General features: G+C 46.3%; 1 protein-coding gene across 1 annotated transcript; it reads left to right on the top strand.

The window, feature by feature from the left end:
• Positions 1-3,711: 3,711 nt before the first annotated feature.
• Positions 3,712-14,120, top strand: COMMD9 (COMM domain containing 9). The gene is made up of 6 exons (XM_005304521.5): positions 3,712-4,304; positions 5,234-5,359; positions 7,390-7,529; positions 9,448-9,482; positions 12,044-12,147; positions 13,094-14,120. Exons 1-6 carry the CDS (start codon positions 4,227-4,229, stop codon positions 13,232-13,234), a joined length of 624 nt encoding a protein of 207 aa, XP_005304578.3. The 5' UTR covers positions 3,712-4,226; the 3' UTR covers positions 13,235-14,120.
• The last annotated feature ends 7,951 nt before the right edge of the window (positions 14,121-22,071 follow it).

The following is a 22,071-nucleotide window of genomic DNA, read 5'->3' as shown; positions in this document are numbered from 1 at the left end:
GAAAATCTGATTCTGGCCTCTTGTTCCTTGAGGCTGCCAAGAAAGAGAGGGGAAAAACTACAAATAAAAAAAGACCACCCACCCCAAATGCAGCATATTTACTGAGCACCATTATCAGCTTTTGACCACTTCTGAGCTATCCGCTAATTCCATTTTTATATTAACTCAAACATGTCATTATTTCCCCATCATTAGAAGGTTCCTACAGTGAGGAAATGATGACAGTAGGAGCAGGGGCAGCTCTAGCTTTTTTGCCGCCCCAAGCATGGCAGGCAGGCTGCCTTCAGCGGCATGCCTGGGGGAGGTCCGCCAGTCCCGTGGCTTTGGCATACCCGCCACTGAATTGCCGCTGAATCCACAGGACCAGCAGACCTCCCGCAGGCATGCCGCCGAAGGCTGCCTGACTGCCACCCTTGCAGGGACCGGCAGGGCACCCCCCGTGGCTTGCCGCCCCAGGCATGCGCTTGGAGCGCTGGTGCCTGGAGCCGCCGCTGAGTAGGAGGTGCGTGCATAGTAGCAGTTGGAGCGTGAATGCAATACAATTCAGCTGTGTTTACTGTCAGGCGATATCTTTGTTCCGAATATGTGACTCACAAGTAAATGTTCTCTCTTGCCACAGACTCCTTGATGCCCATGATAGTCATCTAAACCCCTCCTTTCCGTCTCTCCACCTCTCCTCCTATTTGTCCAACTGGCAGGACGCTTTGTGTAATTCACTCCTTAGACAAATGGGTCAGGGCTTTGGGGTGCGGGCTCCGCACAAGCGGCGACATGTCCCTCTGCTCCTAGGCAGAGGCGCATCCAGGTGGCTCTGCATGCTGCCTCCGCCTGCAGGTGCCGCCCTCGCAGCCAATGGGAGCAGCGGAGCCGGCACTCGAAGTGGGGCAAGGACAGCACACAGATCTCCCCGTGGCCGTCTCTCCACTTAGGAGCCGAGGGGCATGTTGCCACTTCTGGGGAGTCGGGCGGAGCCAGGTAGGGAACCTGCCAGCCCCGCGCCAACCGGACTTTTAATGGCTCGGTCAGCGTTCTGGTCAAAAACCAGACACCTGGCAACCCCAGGGCCAGACTTTTTCCCAGAATAGCTTAAGTATATCACCTGGGGGAAGGCCAGCTGATGTGGCAGTTTCCCTAATCTGATTACAGCTCCTGCTCCCTTGCTGATCAGGGTAGATCTATGGATTGGGCTGTGTAATGGGATTGCCTGGCTGAACAATCAGGTCACGTCTGTCTCCCATTTCATCCTACAAAACAGCATGTCAGTACTCCAGATAGGGTGCCTCCATTGGGATGGATCTGTAAGGCAGCTTTACATAATATACTACCCATACTGGGTTAACTTAATGGTAACAGCAGCACAAACATATTGTGCCTCTCTAAGCTGATCAATCATACTCATTAATTTCAAGAGGCCACAGATGGTAAACTCATACCCTGAAATAGCTCCCCCCAGAGTCTCATTTCCGGTTGCTCATGAAAAATGATAGAAAATAAACTCCTCTCCCTTCAGATTCTTCTGCCCTTGAAGGGTTCCCAGCATGTGAAAGTGAAATCAGTTCCTCTGTGAGCGGAAGCCCTTTCCCCTCACCAAGCGCTCTCCATCATGCTGCAAATAACAGTTGCACATTTACACTGCTTTCAATTTATTCTTTCATTTGCAGAGGAGCAGTGCAAATGAAAATTGAGGTGCCAGTGGTATGGCAGAGACGTGGGGATGGGGAAGGTCCTTGGATTGTGCAAAATGCAAGGTACTCCATGTGCGGTGAATTACACCGGACAAAAGGAGACTGTTTCTCTCACTGAAAGGATTTATTTAAATTTCCCTTCTCAGGGGAAAATATAACAGTATCCTAGAATAAAGGCCCATACCATTGCAGTAATACAATGGTAAACCCTATGCCTTCAGCTTCCAGCAGCTGAAGATAATGGGTACTCAGCACTTCCCAGAATCAAACCCTTAGATCATCTTTCTCCAGGCTATGCATCCACTATAGAGAAGATACTTGGAGCTTTGGGAGGGAGTGTAGGTTAGTGATTAGATCAGAGGACTGGAAATCAGGACTATTAGGTATAAGACCCAGGTCTTAGGGTATGTCTACACTGCAGAGTGTACCCAGCTGGTGGCTCATATGCACACAGAGCCGTGCTTGCCGACCCCGCCTCCAAGCAGTTGCACTGCAGAGTTGCACACAACTCATACCCATGTACCAGTGATTATACAGGCTAGGGTTACCATACGTCCTCTTTTTCCCGGACATGTCCGGCTTTTCGGCACTCAAACCCCCGTCCGGGGGGAATTGCCAAAAAGCCGAACATGTCCGGGAAAATGGCGGCTCTGCTCCTCCCCTGACTCTTCGGCTCTGTTTAAGAGCCGAGCTGCCTGAGCGCTACCGGCTTCGGGCAGCCCCCTTGCCTCCGGACCCCAGCCGCCTGCCGGGCACTTCCCCTCCCGGGCTCCGGCGGCGCAGGGTCCGGAGGCATGGGGGCTGCCCGAAGCCGGTAGCGCTCGGGCAGCCTGGCTCTTAAACAGAGTCGGGGAGGAGCAGAGCCGCCGCGGCTGGAGGCTCTGCTCCTCCCCTGACTCTTTGGTTCTGTTTAAGAGCCGGGCTGCCCCAGCGCTATCGGCTTCGGGCAGCCCCCATGCCTCCGGACCCTGCGCCGCCGGAGCCCGGGAGGGGAAGTGCCCGGCTGGGGGCGCAGGGTCCGGAGGCAAGGGGGCTGCCCGAAGCCCAAGCGCTACTGGCTTCATGGTTTGCCGGGCAGCCTCCAGACCCTGCGCCCCTGGCTGGGCGCTTCCCCTCCCGGGCTCCAGCTGCGCTGGGGAAGCGCCGGCCGGGGGTGCAGGGTCTGGGGGCTGCACAGCAAACCGTGAAGCCAGTAGCGCTGGGGCAGCCCTTTCCTCGTGGCTGGGAGTGGGAGGGAGGAGGGGGCGGAGTTAGGGCGGGGAGGGGCGAAGCTGGGGGGGGTAGGGAAATGGGTGGGGCCAGGGCCCGTGGAGGGTCCTCTTTTTTTATTTGCTGGATATGGTAACCCTAATACAGGCTCGGCACTAGGATTTTTGAGGGACATATCCCAGGGGCCTTAGCGCCTCACTAAATTGAGCTGCTTTAGCAATTAGTTCATGGCATATGGTGGGAAAACTTCTGAGTCCTTCCCGAGCCCCTGTGCACAAGTGTTCTTAGCCCCCAGTGCATCAGTCCATTCCCAACAGGGCCACTAGCTCACTATGTGACCATGAGCAAATCATCTTTCCCTGCCCCTATATTTATTAATAGTACTACTATTTAATTCTGATGTCTATTACCATAGTGCCTCGGAGCCCTAGTCATGGACCTGGACCCCACTGTGTACGAACACAGAACAAAAAGACAGTGCTTACAATTGAAGTAGGATTACTCAGCTGTAAATTGGCTACAGTAATAAAAACAACACAAAGGGACAGTGCACCTCACAGGGGTGCTACCGGGCTTACAGAAAGTGAATGTTTATATACTACTTTGAGATTCTTGAATGAAGGACACAAAGCAAGAACGAACTCCTATACAGAGCTTTAGCTCAGGGACATTTGCGATCACGTACAGTAGCACAGTTTTAGAGAAAGGTATGGGATCTGCCAGGGAAATGGAAGCAGAAAACAGTCTCTGTGCAAAATGGACAATGAGAATCAATTAAGTTCCTCCGACTTTTGGTTATTTAGAATGTTTCACTTTTAAGTCTTTAGTGCTCTAATATTTGGGTCTGAAACTCAGCAGGGGAGTGTTTATTTACACACTTTGCAATTGCTTTTGTTGGAGGTTTTGGCTTTTGTTTTTAAATTTGTGGAACTATTTTTGTTGGTGTCGGGCTTTACAATGGCTTGTTTCTACAACTGTCAAACCTTGAGCCAAATTTAAATTGACAGTGCCCCTTTACAAAGCTAGGCCTCAGTTCTGCAAACACTCACATGAGTAATTCTAGTGAGCAGTCCCAGTGACTTCACTAGGAATTAGTCATGTAAGTAAAGTTACACGTATGCCTAAGTGTTTGAAGTATCAGTGCTTCAGCAATATACTTTTAAAAAACCATGCCAGGAACTATTTGTTTAATCCATTACATTTTTAAATGGTTTCAAATGAAAATAATCACCAGGCTGCGGCTAGAACTACTACTTCCAGAATGCAAGGCAACTGAAGCTCTAATCATATGACTTAAACTGAGCTCTTGCGATTGCTAGCGTCTGCAGTCACATGATAGAGTCACATGAAAGAGTAAAGATGGCTGCAGTGACAGAAGAGCAGTTTGCAGCTCTGCAGATCTTATTGAAGGTAAAATAAATAAATAAATTTAAAAAAAAGACACAAATGTACTAAGTTAGCATGATGTTTGCCTTTTAAAATCCCTGTACTGTTAAACAGCTGCTGAATTCTGCCCAAGAGGTGGCTGCATTTCACTGATCCCTGGATAGAGTTTGTAAAGCAGTTTGAGAAGAAATATGCCAGCTAAATGTGACTAATAAAAAGAGACAATGAAAAGTGTTTGAGCTCATTCGGCTGCTGCCTTAAATGGTGTTTCTCTTCCTGGGCTCAGCAGTGGTGCACTTTGGAAGCTGCCACTTATAGAGATGAACTGCATGTAGTCATTTATGCAAACTTTGGAGACAAGGGAGATGAGGTTTTAAATTGGTGATGCCTTCAAAAAATGCCGTCTCCCCATGGTGGATCAATTCCGTGCACATAAATGAGCTCTACAAGCCTTATCGCCTCTTAACGACAGAACCAGAAGAATGTAAAATGAAAGCTTCTGTATTAATAAATGACCACCCCCTCCCATCCTTTCAAGGAGTACTTTTTTCCTGGTTGGTGTGGTCAAGGATTTGTAGGACTGATTTAATTTGTTGCTCTTTTAACGATATAAAAAACGGGGGAGGGGGAGGGGAGAGATGCCAGATTTGAAAACACACACAAATAATTCAGTAACACAGTATGATCTGAACACAGGATTGGGACCTGGTGCTCCTAAATTCCAATTCTGTTCCTGCCACCAACTCCCTATGTGGCCTCAGGCAAGTCACTTCACCTCTTTGTTTCAGTTTCTCTGTCTACAAAATTAATAATGCTAACCTGTTGCACAGGGGAGTTTTGAAGACTAAGTAGTTATTAGTTCAGTGCTTTGCAGTTGTCGAACACTATAGAAGTACTCACGTTTCTCTGCATATAAATAATGGTTTCTGAACCCTGCACTCATTATTTTCCAGGCTTCCTCAAAAGACGTAGTTAGACAACTATGCCAAGAGTGCTTTTCTAGCTCAACAAGAGGCTCAAGCAAATTGATTGACAGCACCTGTTCCAATCTGTCTGTGACATCAGAAGAAGCAGCTCAAGTAAGAGTACAATTGTAACACCAATAGACCCTGGTCATCAACAGGTGGGATTGAACCGGGGACCTCTGGAGCTTAAAGCATGAGCCTCTACTGTCTGAGCTAAAAGCCAACTGGCTGGTAGCTAAGGCTGTAGAGCAGACTCATTTTATCTCTCTAAGTGATCTCGGTGCCACTAGATGGGACACAACACCACACCCAGAAGGTGTGCGAGTTACATAACATGACAATAAGGTCTTATTGACAGGGCTTGCATGTAACAGGTGCTTTTCCCTCTGGCTCCTCTCTTCACAAGCAGCCAAACACTGGTGAGAAGCAGATTTTGAAACTAAAAGTAGGTAGTTAATAATCTGCTTTCACTGTGATGGCTAATGAGGCAGTACAAAGTCCTCAATGTGACAGTCAGGCTGTCAGAACTCCACTGGGGCTCTGTGTTGGCCTGTGAGGTCAGGACGTCCTCACAGATACTAGAGCACAAAATGGGAAATTCTGCTCAACAAGTACACTCAAAAGGGATGCAAATTCTATATACATTCATCTACCTTACAGCAGGGATCATGAATCAGTCAGTGTTAGCAAAGCCCCTTAAAGGTCTAAAGTGCTTAAATATAATTAAGCAATTGTAGCAGTGTAAGAATAAACATTAAATGCCTCTAAAAGCCACTCCAATTTATTTCATGCAGTAAGTTAAGAAAGCACTGGGTACAATCCAAACAGGTTTTTTTTCCTCCTCCATTTACCTAGCCAAGGTTTTTAATAAATTGTGTTTCATTCTATGAGTTTAGTGAAAATATGGCTTTAAAACTTGCTCTGTTCAAACTGAATTGCTGCCTATGGTTAAATCGCCAGTCCTACATCGGGATCAGCTGGCACAGATACTTGTGTCCTATAGAATACCATGCAAGATTGGGGCCTAAATCATGCTAACCGGCTTAAGTTTTTTCAAGATCTAGAGTTAAAATATTCAAAAGTGCTTAAGTGAGTTAGAAGCTCAAGTCCCATTGATTTTCAATTTTCCCAAGGCTGAACAAGCAGTACAAAATATAGGTAGGACTATTCTATAGGAAGCAACCCTTCATCAGCAGAGGGATGGGCAAGATCACCCAATAAGCATATTCTGCTTCCAATTTCTGTAACTTCATATGTCTAGTTCATCCTTAAAAGTGATTTCTTCTGTAAAGTAGTAATATGAGCAATTAGGACCTGACTTTCAGAAGGGCTGAATGCTTCCAACTTAGCACAGCACCACTGAAGATCGGGCCCGGGTTTTGAAAATCCTGGGGCAGTAGTTATAATTATAGTACTTACTAAAGGGCTTAATACAGGGGTCGGCAATGTTCGGCATGCGGCTCGCCAGGGTAAGCACCCTACCGGGCCGGGCCAGTTTTATTTACCTGCTGATGCGGCAAGTTCGGCCGATCGCGGCCCCCACTGGCCCCCCATATCCCATCTAAGCACTAAAGAAATCCGTGCACTCTAACCACTGAGCTATGGGCCAATGGGGGCGGCGAGAAGCCACGGCCAGCACATCGCTCGCCCGTGCTGCTTCTCGCCGCCCCCATTGGCCCGGGATGGCGAACCGCGGCCAGTGGGGGCCGCGATCGGCCGAACCTGCTGCGTCAGCAGGTAAATAAAACTGGCCCGGCCCGCCAGGGTGCTTACCCTGGCGAGCCGCTTGCCGAATGTTGCCGACCCCTGGCTTAATACTTAGTTGGATAACATGACCCTGAATCCTTAACAGGAAGCTGGAGTTGTCTGTATTTGGAGAGTGCGGGTTGGAGTACAGTGGATTGTGAGCAGCACGTATCAAGGTCATTGTCATTCCTTACATAAAATGAAATTCTATGACCATGACTTTGCAATTGGCTCCATGAGGGCCTGCCAGCGTGCATCTGATTGCTGGAGCTGGGCCTATGCGTGTACACTGCCCTGCACCGCATCTGGTTACTGAAGTCATTAAGTCATTCCCTGTGCAGTATGTAGTGCCCTTCATCACTTCAGCTTCTTTTCCATTATCTGTTCCTTTCCTGCAGCTGATCTGCTCTTTGCACAACCTCACCAGGCACATTGTGTATCGGGGCCTGTCATCTGCGGAAGAAATTCTCTCTCTTTTCCCAGAGAACTTCCACCAGAGTCTAAAAAACCTCCTGACCAAGATAATTTTGGAAAATGTGTAAGTGCTTGCCATTTGATTTTCATTTGGATGTAAAGCAAGAGGGTGTTAGACATTCCAAGTATTCACATGGCTGGCAGTCTGGAACACCTCAGCATTGTAAGGGTTAGTGATGTGAGCCTTTGCCACAGTCATTGAGCACTATGGGGCTGGGAGGGATGTAATGTAATAGAGTACTTTCTGCAATAGAATGGTAGATTATACCCTGGAATGCATGCTAAGGTTTTCCCCGGGAGTTTAGGAAGGGGTAAGGCAGTGTTTCTCAACAACTGGTACCTGAGATCTCCCTGACACAATTTAGGAAGGCAGCAAGCCTGTCCCTGGTATTCAGAAGATTGAGAAACATGGCAATAAGGGACAAGCCGTCCCTCTGTCGATGGTACTTATCTAGCCTCCATTACCATGGTATCTGAGTACCTCAATCTTTAATGTATTTATCCTCACAACACCCCTGAGAGCAAGTACTACCTTCCCTGTTTTACAGATGGGACTGAGACAGAGACCCACACCCAAAAAGGTACTTAGGTGCCTAAACCCTGGTTTCAGGCTTCACTGCGATCCACAAAACTCCCACCAAATCACGTAGGCACCTAAACTCACTTGGGTGTAAACTCACCCTAAATTTTCAGGATAACAGTTTACTCAGGGCTTGAGTTTGTGCCTCTGAGCACATGCACTGCTTCTTCCTTCTAGGCATCCAGATGCCCATATCCCATCTAAGCACTAGAGAAATCCGTGCACTCTAACCACTGAGCTACGGATTTTCTCAAGCTCGTAGTCATTGGGTTGGTGAGAGAGAGTGAGTGCATGTGTAGTTCTGGGTCAGAGACTCAGGTTCCAGTCCCCCTGCTCCAATCACTCTTATTTATACACAATGGAACAGCTTCAACAGGAGAGCCTGAGGGAGCCCTGTGTTAGAATATCCCAAAGCTCAGTGGTTAAAGCATTCTCCTGAGAGGTGGGAGACCTCTGTTAAAATCCTTTGTGTCCTTCAGGCAGGGGGTGGAATTGAACCTGGGTCTCCCACATACCCTAGGTGAGTGCTCTCACCAGAGTTAAGTTATAAGGTGGGTAATACCACCTTTCCCTCCTCTTGCAGCTGTTTTGTGTGGACAGAGGCAAGCACCTAACTCATTTTCACAAGAAATGACTTAGGCACTTAAGTCATATGACTCCAGCAGTTCCTGGTTGCAGATCACTAGCAAAGATAGGTGCCTCCCTGCACCTCATATATAGTGCCTATCTCTGTGAGAGGAGTGGGGCTTAGGCGGCTCCCCACATAATGCACTTGCTTTTGTGGATCTAGTTTTAAGGCATCTATCTTTTCCCCCATTCATTGTATGGGCCCCTAGGGAGCCTAGGCACCTAACTCAGGCTTTGCGGATTGCAGTGTTGTTCCTGTGATTTTTCTAGGCACCTAAAAGGTATTGCAACACCTAAGTCCCTTTGTGATCCGGGCCTAAGTGACTAGCCCAAGGAAGTGTGTGGTAGAGCAGGGAATTGAACCTCTGTCACTTAAATCCCAGACTAGTGCCTTCACCAATGACCCATCCTTACCACCTATCAGACTGTCTCACAGTTAAGGGAGAAAATGTAAAGATTAAAGCTATGCTGTGGAGTCTGAAGCTAAATATACAGGTCATCAGTAAATTGCACCAAGTTTCTGATGGCAAAGCAATTTTGTCTTGAATACCCCGGGCCAACCTTCCCCTTTGTTCTAGTTTCTTCACCCCACCAACTCTTCCAGTTGCCACAATAAAGTTGCCACCTGCTATAGGTAGTCTCATATCTCCACCCACTTTTTCGGACTGATCCTTCAGAAAGGAGCTACTCTGCTCACCATCCCTGCTCTGCACTGCTGCTGTAATCTCTTTTAAAGCCCTGATCATATTTTTTCTCTCTCTCTTCTCTTTCGCAGCTCCGTCTGGAGGAGTGAAGCACAATCAAGTCAGAGTAAGTAGCAGGTTGCATTTTAAGGCTATTAATATTTCCAAGAGCATTAGCGAGACCTTGAAATGTAAAACTGTGAGGTATACTACAATAGTGTTTGCCAAACTTCTTTGAAAACTGAGCCTCCCTTCAGAAAGCGAAAGCAATGTTGCCCCCACTCTGCAACCTTCCCATGGATTGTCAAGGGCTTGTATTGTAGCGTATACATCTTCAGTGCCATCCCAAACTGTCCTTGCTCTCCGAACCCCCCACCCTCACATGTTATAGAAAACACTAGCATAGATCTTTATAATACAAATCCTCTGCTTTCTCACATGATTTGGTGTTTAGTGAACAGTTAACAGTGCTAATATTTAAAGCATCATCACTGGCATCTGAATTAGCCCACTTTTAAGTGTCTGGACAGTTCACCCCTCAGAGACATTTTTTCAGGCTCTCTGCAAACTCAAGCAGATTTCTCTGCATTGATTACACTTGCTACACTGTTTTTTTAAAGCTTTTCTTTGAAACCCTAATTACTAAAGAGTTTTCTTTCACAAGAAAGCTGACACTTTAGAGAGAGTATGGGCCCTCCTTGCCCCTCCCAATGGGGTAGGGGCGGGGGGCAGCACACCAAACACTCTGGGAAAACACTGCAGTAAGAGAATCATTAGGGAAGGGGTTTTCAAACATCTTGATAAAGTACAAATCGTGGAGAGAGGTTGTTCCACAGTTGCATAGCATCACTGGCAATTACAGCAATTGCTTACACTAAATATTGTCCTGACCATACTTTTCCACATATTTTCACATTGCAATGTGATTTAGGAAATGAGATGAGCCAGTGCCATGTGCCCAGCCAGCTCTCCATGGCCGATCAGCAATGGCTCTGCTGACTGCTGGTGGCCCTCGGACCATGTTCAGGAACCCCTGCTTTAGGGCTTCTGGCCCTTATTTTAACCCAGTACTAACTGCTGAACATGGTGGAATATCCTGTTGGAAAGGGAGATTATTTTCTGGGAAATGTTGGATTATGCTATTGCTATTTATAAGGCATCTGCTGCACATTGTAGAGGGGCAGATACGATGATTGAAACAACAAACATTATGAATGGTCAATTGACATGCTCATAAAGATTAGGACAGTTTCCTGGACCTCCAAAGCTACCGGCAATGACTCCCTTGCCAATTAAAAAGACAAGACTAAACAGATGCATCTTGTGTTGTGTTGTGAATGCTTCCAAATACTGGACTTTAACTGGGAGTGGCTTCCAAAGGCAAGGGCTTGCCAACCAAGGCTGCCTTGCTCCCTGGGGTTCAGCTCTAGGGACAGATGGCAAGAGCAGGGTCCAAAATCAGTGCTTGAACTTGGCTCGCCCATTGCAGGTGAGTCCCCTGACCAATTGGCTGTTTTGGGGTCTCTCTCTGCTTTTCCTTGAAAGGTCTTGGTTTCCTCCATGTGGTGAATGGGAAATGATTTTTTTTTTTTTTAATTTATATTTTTGCGGAATGGGAAAACAGTTTCCTGCCCAGCTCTGCTTTGGAATGCAGCTTGTAGTTATTTTCCAAGGCTGTTCACGTATCGGTAGCTTTTCCAGTTTGGACACAAGGTGAGTCATGTGATCACCCTGCTGCCTTGGCAGACTTGCTGTAGTATTGATGCTTTTAAGCTTGCACAGCCTCTGACCTCTTAATAACCTTGAAAGACACAGCTAGGCTGTGGGCACTCCGTCAGATGAGACAATGTAACCCTTTGCTCTCCTAGGTGGAATACAGATATGCAAATAATTCAACTGTCAGCCAAGTTCAAAGAGCCTCATTCTCTTGAAGGGTTTATAGTGTTTCGGGCCTCTTAAGCACCTCCATCAGTATTGCATTGAATTGCTGTTGAATTCATTAGATCTAGTCCAATAGAAATAAGGTCAGGCTGAGATCCATTAGTCATCCATCAAGTAGAAGTGTCTCAGTGCTTTTAATGAATTGGTCAGGCACACAGAGGTGGGTGTTCCCCTGTACATACACTGGAGTTCCTTTGCTAGCAGGCATGGGAGTGGAAATCATGTACTTTACATTGCTTAGTTTTCAGATCATTCCTACATGATTTATCTTTGGCTGCAGCATGGAATGAGACACGCTGTAGGGCTCAAATCAGGGCACGCTCAAATGCTGGTTGTATGTTGCAGGCAGCAAGCCAGTTCAATAAGGCAAGAGGGATGCTGGGATGCCTTTGGAGAGGGGAGTCAGTGAACCTTATTGCTCCCTTCCCCCAATTGTTTGACACTCTGTCTAGGGTTATTTTGCATGCTACCACCCTTGCGTATGGTGCTGGGATAACCTTGTGTGCTGTTTCATTGCCATGGGAGGGGGTGTCCAGCTGCCTGCAGCTCATGTGTCGTGCAGAGCAGAGGGCTGATTGAGAACCAGGAGGCTTGAAATTATAAGCCTTTGGTTTGTTTCAGTGCAATTTGCCAGCATGGAAATGTGGATCTGGAACAGTTCACTGGCTCCCATAGCAAAGGCAGGATTACTGCATGTGGACAACCCCAAGTATTAATTTAACTAACATGTAACTTTCAATTCTGCAGTCTCCCTGCCTCGGCTGGTTGATATGGACTGGAGAGTGGACATCAAGACATCCTCGGACAGCATCGGCAGAATGGCAGTCCCCACCTGCCTGCTACAGTTGAAGGTAATGCTAAAATGGAGTCTAACCTTCCCTGGGTTATAGTGTCTAGGTGACTGACTCTCTTGCACCTGAACTCTCTGTGGCAGCACAGAGGAGTTCAGTGACAAGCTATTCATGCTGCTAGAGGGGCACAAACAGAAATAATGCAAGAGAGCAGTATACTTGGAGCCCCCATGTATGAGGTCTAGAGGGGAAACCGTGACAGACTCTTCGCAGTATGCGAGAGGGATCTTCTGTTACGAGGAGCCAGCTTGCTGGGCCCTACGACAACTTGAGTTCTCTGAAATATGGGGACAGCATTAGCCTAGCAAACCATAAGGTGCCATCTGGCCCTTCCTCCAAGACAGTTATTCACTCTTCAGCCCACCCCCTCTTTAGTAGATTATTCTGGAGGTAGTGTTTGGCTCGCAGTAGACTTTGAAGAGACCTCACTCAGCTGTTGATCAGCTGAGATGGGGTGGAAATAGCTAGCCTTACAAGTTTAAATCCCAGGAGGGTCTATTCAGCCCTTCATTCTTCAAGAGCCATTGAAGTGAGTTAGGATGGGTGGCCTCTTCTGGAGGAGATATTAGGCAGGGAGAGAAAAATCTGCTAGCTGTGTACTCTGTATTGACTCTAAGGAGCCCATTGATATTTCTAGTAAGAGTAGCAGATAGACACTTCTCATACTAGATGGGGTTTTGCCCGGGTATCCTTAGTCAGAACTTCCCCATTACTCATTGTTGTGCCAGATAGTTGCTTGCCTTCTCCAACAGAGGAAGCTGCATTTCATTGGTAATGTACACAGTTTGGGGAGCACACTGTGGTCCTTCAGGAGGGAAGATTGTGATGTAGGTCAGCGATTTTTAGTCCATCTCCAATCAATTCTGATTTTGAATGGAGGCATTGAGGGGGAGGGGGTTTGTAAATGTGGATGTTCATGTGAGTTCAAACCACATTTCTACTTCAGATTCAGGAAGATGCTGCATTGTGTGGGGATAACCCTGTGATCTCTGCAGTGACTGTGGAGCTGAATAAAGAAACCCTAGACACTATGTTAGATGGTCTGGGAAGGATCCGAGACCAACTCTCTGCAGTAGCAAACAAATGAATGCCTGGGATGTGAATTTCACCTGCCATTTGTACCTGGAAAGGAACTCTCCTGTATTACAAATAGAGCTCTGATATCTTACAGACTGGTATCTCTCTCTCTCTCTCTACCAAACAATATTTAAAAATGGTTTGATTTTTTTTGTTGGGGTGAGGGAGGTGATAACACGGCTTTCCAAAAGCAAACGCTTCAGTATGCATTTGCTCTGGTGCCAAAAGCATTTTACTAATGTTGTTGAACAAAAACTGGTCTCCCATTCAGAGAAGGATTTAAAGGCTCAGAGCCTGGCTTAATCACAAGGGTTGTAATGGGAAATAGCAGCAGCCAGTGGAGCAAACGCTGTTTCCCTGCCCTGAGATTAGGGACGAAAAGATTGAGGATAGCTGATGGGCTGGCTTCCAGCGTTACCAGACAACAAGAGTGCTTCTCTCTTCAAGGTGTGTGTACTGAGGTGCATGCTGTATGTCTCTCTCTCTCCCCCTCTCAATGAGGCACAGCTAGGCTACAGATCGTTATTATAGGATAATGTTTTGAAATAGGGCAATTATGTTGCGGTGCATTCCCTTCTGATCGACTCCATATTACTATTTGCAAAATGACTAGTCTGAGCACCTCACTGTAACTGGGTTGGAACATCTTTAGTAGCAAGTAATTTTCTCCTTCGGGCTGAAAAGAAAGGGGGGTGGGGTTTGCTCTCTCATGTTGAGTTTAATAGACTTAGGCTTTGTCTTCCCTGCAGAACAAAAAAAGGTGCGAAGAGAGATTTAGATGGTAAAGAATCAGTAGCAACTGTGTGTACCACAGCTGGTACCTGTACCCCCAAAAGGCCAAGTTACATCTTCATGTAAAATAAATCTTTTTAATAAAAGAAAAAATAAACCCGTTACTTGATTGACTTCAGGTTTATTCTGAATACATTCGTTTCTTTCCAGACACGTTCCCTCTGTCTTGCTGTGACACCTGCTCTGTGTATTGGTTGGGTGGCAGGTTCAGGATTGTTCCCCTCTTTGGCTCTTACTCAGACAGAGCTGATCCTTTAGCTGTCTCTTTCCTCCTTTTGGAGTGACGTTCCAGATCAAATGAGTCTCATCTTTCCTGCCCTCTCCCATCTCATGGATGTTATTAGAGATGGGCCTGAGGCAAAATCTCATTCAAACTCCCTCACGCTGTTTTGTGGGGAAAGAGAACAGTTAAGACCCAAGATCTAGATCCACGCTTCATGTAGGCTCCTCGTTCTATGATGTGCCCAATAGAAACCCCTGGATCTGAGCACCACTGAACTCTACAGCTCAGGCCTGTCTTTAGTTGATGACAGTTTGCACTTTCTTAGCATGTAGAAAAGGGTCTCAGTCCTTAGAAGCACTAATTAATTCAGGGAAATAATATACAGGTGGCTTAACTAAGGCATAGAATAGTAAAGTGGTTTGCCTAAGGTCTTAATGAATCATTGGCAGCGCAGGAACTAGAACCTGCAAGTCCTGGCTCAGAAGCCTCTTTTCCAACCCCTTGATCACACTGCCTTTAGTGGTATAAGCTCCCTGAGAATAGATTTTTGGGTTCCTGATGAGGACACTTAAACATGTTACTTCATGTTACTGAATTAGTGTGGGGCCTGTATTATAAGAGGGAGACTCACTGATTTTTCAGTCCTCTCGTTTGAGGACAATAGCTCCTTCAGAAGAGAACTTATTCAAATGAAAGCACCCTCACTTCCAAGAGAGCCAGATTGTGCTCTGCATGGTGACTGGTTCTGAACACTACACCAGCAACTGACTGTTCAGCCTCCAGCTCGTCTACAAGTGACACTGCCTTCAACCGGAGCACCTTTGCTGGCATTAGAAACTTTAATTACATGGTATAGTAATTACACTAACCTCTGCACATTTTTCTTCTTTCTGGGCAGCTTTTGCGTAGGTGGTTGGCTGATTTATTTTTATATAGAAGGTTAATACTAGCACCACTTGGGCCTTGCTTATTGAATAGCTGTCACATCCTAGATGTAACTTGATTAAGGTTATATAATTTAACCTTCTATAGGTTTTCTGCTTTCCAATAAGCACATCAGAGATGTCACCGTGCTAGCAAGCTCTGTACAAGTACAGGCAATACTATACGTCCCCTTAATGCTGTATCCTAAAATGTTCTACAGCATTATCTACTAGCATTAATATGGTGATGATAGCACTGATTCAGGTATTGCCAATCACTTTACAAATACTAAAGAATTAAGCCTCACAAACACATCTCAGAGGCAGGTGCATGGGGAGTTATTGTCCCAGTTGTACTATGAGTAAATTGAGCACAGTTGCCAACTTTCACGTGGTAAATAAGCACCCCGACTTTCACAATAAGCCAAAAATCAAGCTAATCCCATTTCAAAACAAGCCCATCCCTAAGAACCCCAACACTCTATGGGACTAGATCCCCCCGGCGTGCAGTCTGGGACTGTGGTGGGCCTGCTGTGCACCCTTGACTCTCTCCCCCCACCCCCCTGTCCCTGCTTGCCAGGAGCCGATCAAAAAAAAGAAGCAACAAGTCACAAGCCAATCAAGCAACAAGCCAAAAACTAACCAGCAAGCAACTCACAAGCCAATTAAGCCAAAAACAAGCCCAATTTCTGCATTTTTTTCACGGGTTTGCCATGTCTGAAATTGAGCCATAAGGAATGTTGCCCAAGGCCACACAAGGAGTCAATGAGAGAGCTGGTAATGAAGCCCAGCATGTCTGAGGGCCCATGCACTACGCATTAGACCATACTTCCTCCCCAACAGCAGAAACAAATTAAAAACTAGAGACAAGGAACTGAGATTTTTCCAATATGATTTGAAAGACAATGGGTGGTGCTGGATGCTCGGCCCTTGAACATCAGGGCACTTATTTAAGTGCTGACTTGGGAGCCTAACTGTCTGCATCCATTTTTTTAAAATCATGGCTTGAATATTTATCAATAAATAATACACTAGTAAAATGAATTAGTCCATTCATAAATAATCACTATGCCGGCTGAGCAACTGTGGATTTCCTGATTTTCCATGTGTTCTAAAGAGGTGCACCCGTGCACTTGCTAGTTACCACGTCCAGTCATTGCCACTTTAAATGTAGGGGAAGCCTGCTTTGGTCTGTGGTTACAGCAGCATCTCCTCGTAACTCTTCATTTCGTGGGCTGACAAAGTACACATATATCCACTGACATTTCTGAAGCTGCTGCTGAAATACATTAATGATGCACCTGTGCATAATAAGAATACTGAGTTTTACACCCATTGATATGCTGTGCCCAGGAGATATCTAGGTAAGGATGCTAACCAACATTTGATGGATATGCGCACAGACAGGGTCTGCAGCTTGCCCAAGTTTACAGAGCATAGCAGTGCCAGAGCTAGCACCAGAATACAGCAGACTTTAATGTCTGGTTTTGTCCTCAGACCATACCTCTCTCATGACTATGCTAACAGGAGCAGGGTCAGATTAATACATAGGCAAGGAAGGCATGTGCCTACACCCAAATTTGGGATGCGGGGGAGGGGCAACCTGAATGGTGCTCTGACTCTGGGCACCAGCAATGCCAAACACTCAAATTTGGCCCAGCAGCCATGAAGGAGGAGCTGCCGGGTCAAATTTAAGTGAACAATGGGGCAGTCAGCACCTAAGTTCCCTCTAAAGGCCACACAGCAGCCTATTAAGCACCTTGCAGGCGCTCAGGGCTGCAGTGGGGAGAGATGCCTCCCCCCAGCCCTGGAGCTGCTGTGGCTGGGAGAAGCACCTCTCCCCTCCAGCCCAGGTGCTGCTGTGGAGAGAGAGAGAGCTTGGGGGAGTCCTCTCTCCCCACTGTAGCTCCGGGGTAGCCTGCATCCCAAACCCCTCAGCTCTGGCCCCATCCCAGAGCCTGCACCCAGAGCCTTCACCCTCCACCCTCCAACCCTCTGTCCCAACCCTAAGTCCCTTCCCACACTCCGAACCCGTCAGCCCCACCCCCGCCACATGAATTTTGTTATGTGCACTAATATAGAAGTGATGTGTCACACATCACCTCCTCTTCATATTAGTGCACATAACAAAATTCATTCTGCATGTGCGTGGGAAAAATTAGCAGGAACACTGGTCAGTACTGCTCCTCCTCGCTGCTGCCGTGGGGCTGGATCCTGCACCAGGGTTTCCCCTTCCAGCAAACCATGTCCCCTTTGCTCCTGCACACCAGACTCGCTCAGTGACAGCCTCAAGAACTGCTACATGTACAGAGAGCTGCAGTGAGTGCCCATATGGGGCAGCCAGCTGGGAAGGGAGTGACCAGAAGCCCTGGGTAGGGCAGACGCAAGGGGGTCAATAAGGCAGTGTCTGTGCATCAGGAGCTAGTCACTGACCTGGGTAGGAGAGGAGTAACTAAGCAACATCTGTGCAGCAGGAGCCAGACATGCTTGGGTTAATAGAGCACTAGCACAGCTGTGCCGGCAAGGACAGGGTTAATATACCTGCATCCATACTGCTTGGGAGCAGCTAGCTTAGCTGGCCAGTAGAGGGACCCAGAAGTGTATGTTTGCCAACGGCCCAGTGATGGGTTAAACCAGCCCTGAACAGGAGTGAGGGAATGAATGGTAGGAATGAATGAATACATGTTTGTGCCAACTGTCCAGGTAGCTTGTTTGCAGTGACCTGAATAAGAGCTCTGTGTAGCTTGAAAATGTGTCTCTTTAACCAACAGAAGTTGGTTCACTAAAAGAGATTACCTCACTCCCCTTGTCTCTCAGGGAGCTTGCATGTTTTCCCCAGAAGATGGCGAACTTGGCCTTCTAATTTGATCCATCATCCCAGTATATCTGTAGAAAGGCACAGTCTGGGGCTGGTGCTATGAGAGGCTGGGATGAATCAGGTTCCTGCCACAGCCTAAACAGAGCCACTTACTTTGGCAGAAGAAGAGGGGTGAAGGGGAGATTATTCACTGGTTCGCAAAAGGCCTGTCATGTGTGAGCACATTTGTGGGCCGCGGCTTTGAGCGGATTCCAGGGGAGGCTGGCAGAATGGGAGGGAGCCGATGCCTGTCAGTAGAACACTTCGCCTGTCATTTGCCTTTTTAATGGAAAAGGATTCATGCCAAGTGTGAATCCTTCCTTCTGTGTTTGACGCAGATCCGCCCGGGACAGCTTTGGCACCCCAAGAGACAGTAACAGTGTTATACACTGAAAATTGGAAATCTTTTTAAATGAGTGAGTTTCAAACAATGCAAATTCCTGATATAGCCCCTTTAAATAACAGCATGAACAGACATTTACAAAAGGTCTGTACAATAATATTCTAAGGGGTTTTCTGCTCTTCTGCAATATTACAAAGATCTTTTAAACCAACTCAAGAGAAACATGCTTGAGCGCACCTCTCCTCCCACTCCACTTCCTCTCTGGGCACATTTCCACCTGCTTGCTGCCTTTTCAGCTTCAGCGTTGCTGCTGCTATTGGTGCAGGGCCTGGGACACAGAGTGCATGAGATCCTCCCTAGAGCAGTGCAGGAAGGAAGGCATCTCGCTAGCACGGGGGACAGGAAGCACAACTGCGCATCAGCATAACAGTGGAACAGACATGACACAAAGTGCTGCCAAACACACAAAGTAAACAAACTGAATAGCATTCAATACATTTCCACCCTATCCTTATCTCTTCCAGTTACTGTCTCGGAGGTATTATTTGTAACAAAAGTATCACTTTTTCAGACAGAAATGCAATTTTTCAAGTTGACAGCGTCCCTTTATGCAGATAAGATGGCGAAGGTTCAGTGCCAACGAGCGGTAGACTTATAATAGCATCCATTAGTGCTGTTAGCAAGAGTCTGCCAGGGCTTCTGTTTGTAATTTAGCAATGCAATATCTCAGCAGTGCAAAATAAAATGCAGGATGAAACTTTGCATATAAGATCTGGGCCTCGGAGTGAGCTTTTTTGAAAGAAATAATAAATCCCAATGGTGCTTTGAGACTTTGGGCCATGTCATAAATTATTGGTACGAACATGGAAACCTAAAGGATAAGGCTGGTGGTACATCACTGCCTGCCACCTGCACTGACAGCAAATTGACCTAGTCTGAAATACCCACCTCATCCTAATGAATTATCCTCACTCATTGCTCCAGAAAAGAGTGACCGCAGTTCCTTGCCAATAAACTTAGAGGAAAATTCCTTCATCTGCTCTAAACTTAACCCTATGCACGTCAGTAAGGCTTGCTAAGCAAGCAGCTAGATGTCAGTCCTGCAATGTGCTCCACGTGGGAACAGGGTTCTGCCTGCACGGAGCTGATGACAGGGTCAGGGTCCTAGGAAGTTAGTGCCTTTTCCCCAGGAATATTCCTGCATCATTTTGGATGCCCTTCTTTACCTAGTAGGGAGATAGCTCTTAATTATTTTGGCCCCAGCAGCAATAATGGCAGCTGTTACTTTGTGGACTGCTAATCCAGGCAGGTGGAGGTGCAGGGAGAATCATGAAAGTCTGACCTAGATATTACCAGGAGGAAAATATGCTTTATTAAAACACGGATGTGGTAACAGATAAATAATCAGAGGGTCACACTGAAATCTAAGAAAGCCAGGAATGTTAATCTCAGTAATGTATTTTAAATCAGCCCATATTTCCTCATTTTTACTTTTACTGTGAGGGAGAAGTGTGGAGAATGTACGTCCTGTTTCTCAGGATGTTTTTCTTTTCCAGGGGACAGATGGTAAACATCAAACGCCAATAACACTCCTATGTAAGACAGCACCATTGTGAACATTCCTATTTACAGTTTCTACCCATTGCTTTCCCGTCACCCCATTTTTCAATTTGGTGTTATTTGCCAGATGAGAAATTCTGGCTGATAGTAACAAAATAAAGGAGGTACCCACAAAACTGCACTGGTCTGGGTGTGGTACTGTAGCTCCTAATACAGCACAGACTCTTTCAGGAGACTGGAAGTTGCACGTGTTTCTGCCTTTTTTCTTTGCCCCTCTCCTCAGTCAAATATTGAACTGACACTGAAAAAGCTTTACTCCTTAAAATAAAAACCTAAGCAAAAGCTGTGGCTGACCTAAGATGCACCATTCTAATCATGCTGCTCCTCTACTGTGTTTCTGCACTGTCTCTCTCTGCACTGTAAGTTCTCTGGGGCAAAGACCCTGTCTTTGTATCTGTCTGTAAAATGCCAAAGCACCCTGTTGATGCTATACTCAAAATAACATTGTCCTTTGCCTCCTGTTTGTAATGTGAAGTAGGGATAGCTTAGTTATCGCAGGATGAGGTTTCGGCTAACTAGACAATTTACATCTGCAGGTTTCCTGTCGGAGCAGTGCCCACTCAGTCCCTCATCCATCCTTAGATTAACATTAAGTGAATGTGCATGTGTGATGACACCTTGTAAAGAAAGCCTGATTGTCAAAGGTGCTGAGCAACCACAGCTTCCACCGACTTTGGCTGGAATGTCAGATGCTCACCACATCTCAAAAATCAGCCTCAAAGTCCTATCTGCTTCCCAGATCCCAAGGCACTTTTTGTAAGAGCAGCAGTATGCCCTGGCATCTTTGGCTAATATTTCTCCTTTCCCCACTGCTGTCTATCATACTGTACCCTGACTGCCATCCAGAGGTTGTGAAGGTTTCCTGTCTGTTGCTTGAAGGGTTTAAGAATGATCCCTTTATGTCAAGAAATTTATATTAAGGTAACAATCATACCAATATCACCTTCTCTCTGTATAAGCAATCACAGGAGCTATGAAGTTTGCCATTGATTGAAAATGAACTGGACTTTCAGGTAATGAATTCAATTCATTGATAGTTCTCAGCAGAGGGGAAAAGATTTGGAAGCAATCACTTCAAGTTAAATATCTTGGTCACAGATGGTAGCTATTCTTAACATAAAATTGAACACACATGCAGCTAACTCTATTAATGGGAATTCTGGGGAGGCAGCATCATCTAGTGATTAGTGGTGGGACAGTGAGTCAAGATTCCTGAGTTTTATCCTCAGCTTTGCCATCCAGTCACTTAACCTCTCTGTGCTCAGTTTACCTTTCTGTACAATGGGTGTAATACTGAGACTTACCTACCTCATAGGGGAGCAGGGACAATTAAGTGATTCATGTTAGTCAGTCCTCTTGAGGTCTTTAGGCAAAGGTGCTGATAAGAGTACAAGGTATTGTTATTTAGCTGAGAAAAAGCATTAGCACTGTAAGATCCTATGTTAGTGCCCTCCCATTTACTTATCTGACAACCTGAAATTATCTTTGCCAGCTACCAAGAAAATGGCTGTTTGCAGAATGTATCAATGTTTGCTGTGCCTTAGGGCCAGATTTTTATTTTATTTTATTTTATTTCACTGGGAGTTAGGTGTTTAAATACCTTTAAAAATCTGGCCCTTAGAGCACAGCACTAGACAGCTTTCAAAACATAACAAGTCTTGACCCAGACTAAAATCTAAAACTTTATTATAATCCTCTTCAAAGGAAGTGTGTGTTCTGTTGGTATGTGAAGCTTAGAGCATGGCCTCCTTCTCCCTGGCCCACTTTAAAAGTTTGCCTTTATGGCTCACTCCTTTGAAAACTGAGCCCTTTACAAAAAAATGTGTTTGTTGTGAACACAGGCCACAATGAAAGAGCAGCTCATGTCTTTAACATCTCTTAAGAGCCCCCTGCTGTCCTGTCTCAGTCTGAAATATGCCAGGTGAAACCCTGCTTGCTTTCATCAGAGGAAGGTCCCAGGACTTGGCTCCCCACTGAGGTGGCCCAAAGCTCTTAAAACTTGCCTCTCAGTTTGTAGATTTGGCCAGTGGGGAGCTGAATTCAAGGGGTGTAGAGGAGATTTCAGGTACATCAATGTCCCCTATTCCTA

The sequence above is a fragment of the Chrysemys picta genome, chromosome 4, assembly GCF_011386835.1.
Source record: "Chrysemys picta bellii isolate R12L10 chromosome 4, ASM1138683v2, whole genome shotgun sequence".
Lineage (NCBI taxonomy): Eukaryota > Metazoa > Chordata > Testudines > Emydidae > Chrysemys > Chrysemys picta.
Note: the sequence above shows the minus strand (reverse complement) of the source record. Positions and strands in the feature narration are given on the sequence as shown.

Excerpts from the sequence above, each read along its gene's own strand:
- COMMD9 (XM_005304521.5), top strand. The coding sequence starts at position 4,227 with ATGATAGAGTCACATGAAAGAGTAAAGATGGCTGCAGTGACAGAAGAG. Across the intron at positions 9,483-12,043 it reads TGAAGCACAATCAAGTCAGA|TCTCCCTGCCTCGGCTGGTT; the intron begins GTAAGTAGCAGG and ends TCAATTCTGCAG. Across the intron at positions 12,148-13,093 it reads CCTGCCTGCTACAGTTGAAG|ATTCAGGAAGATGCTGCATT; the intron begins GTAATGCTAAAA and ends TTTCTACTTCAG.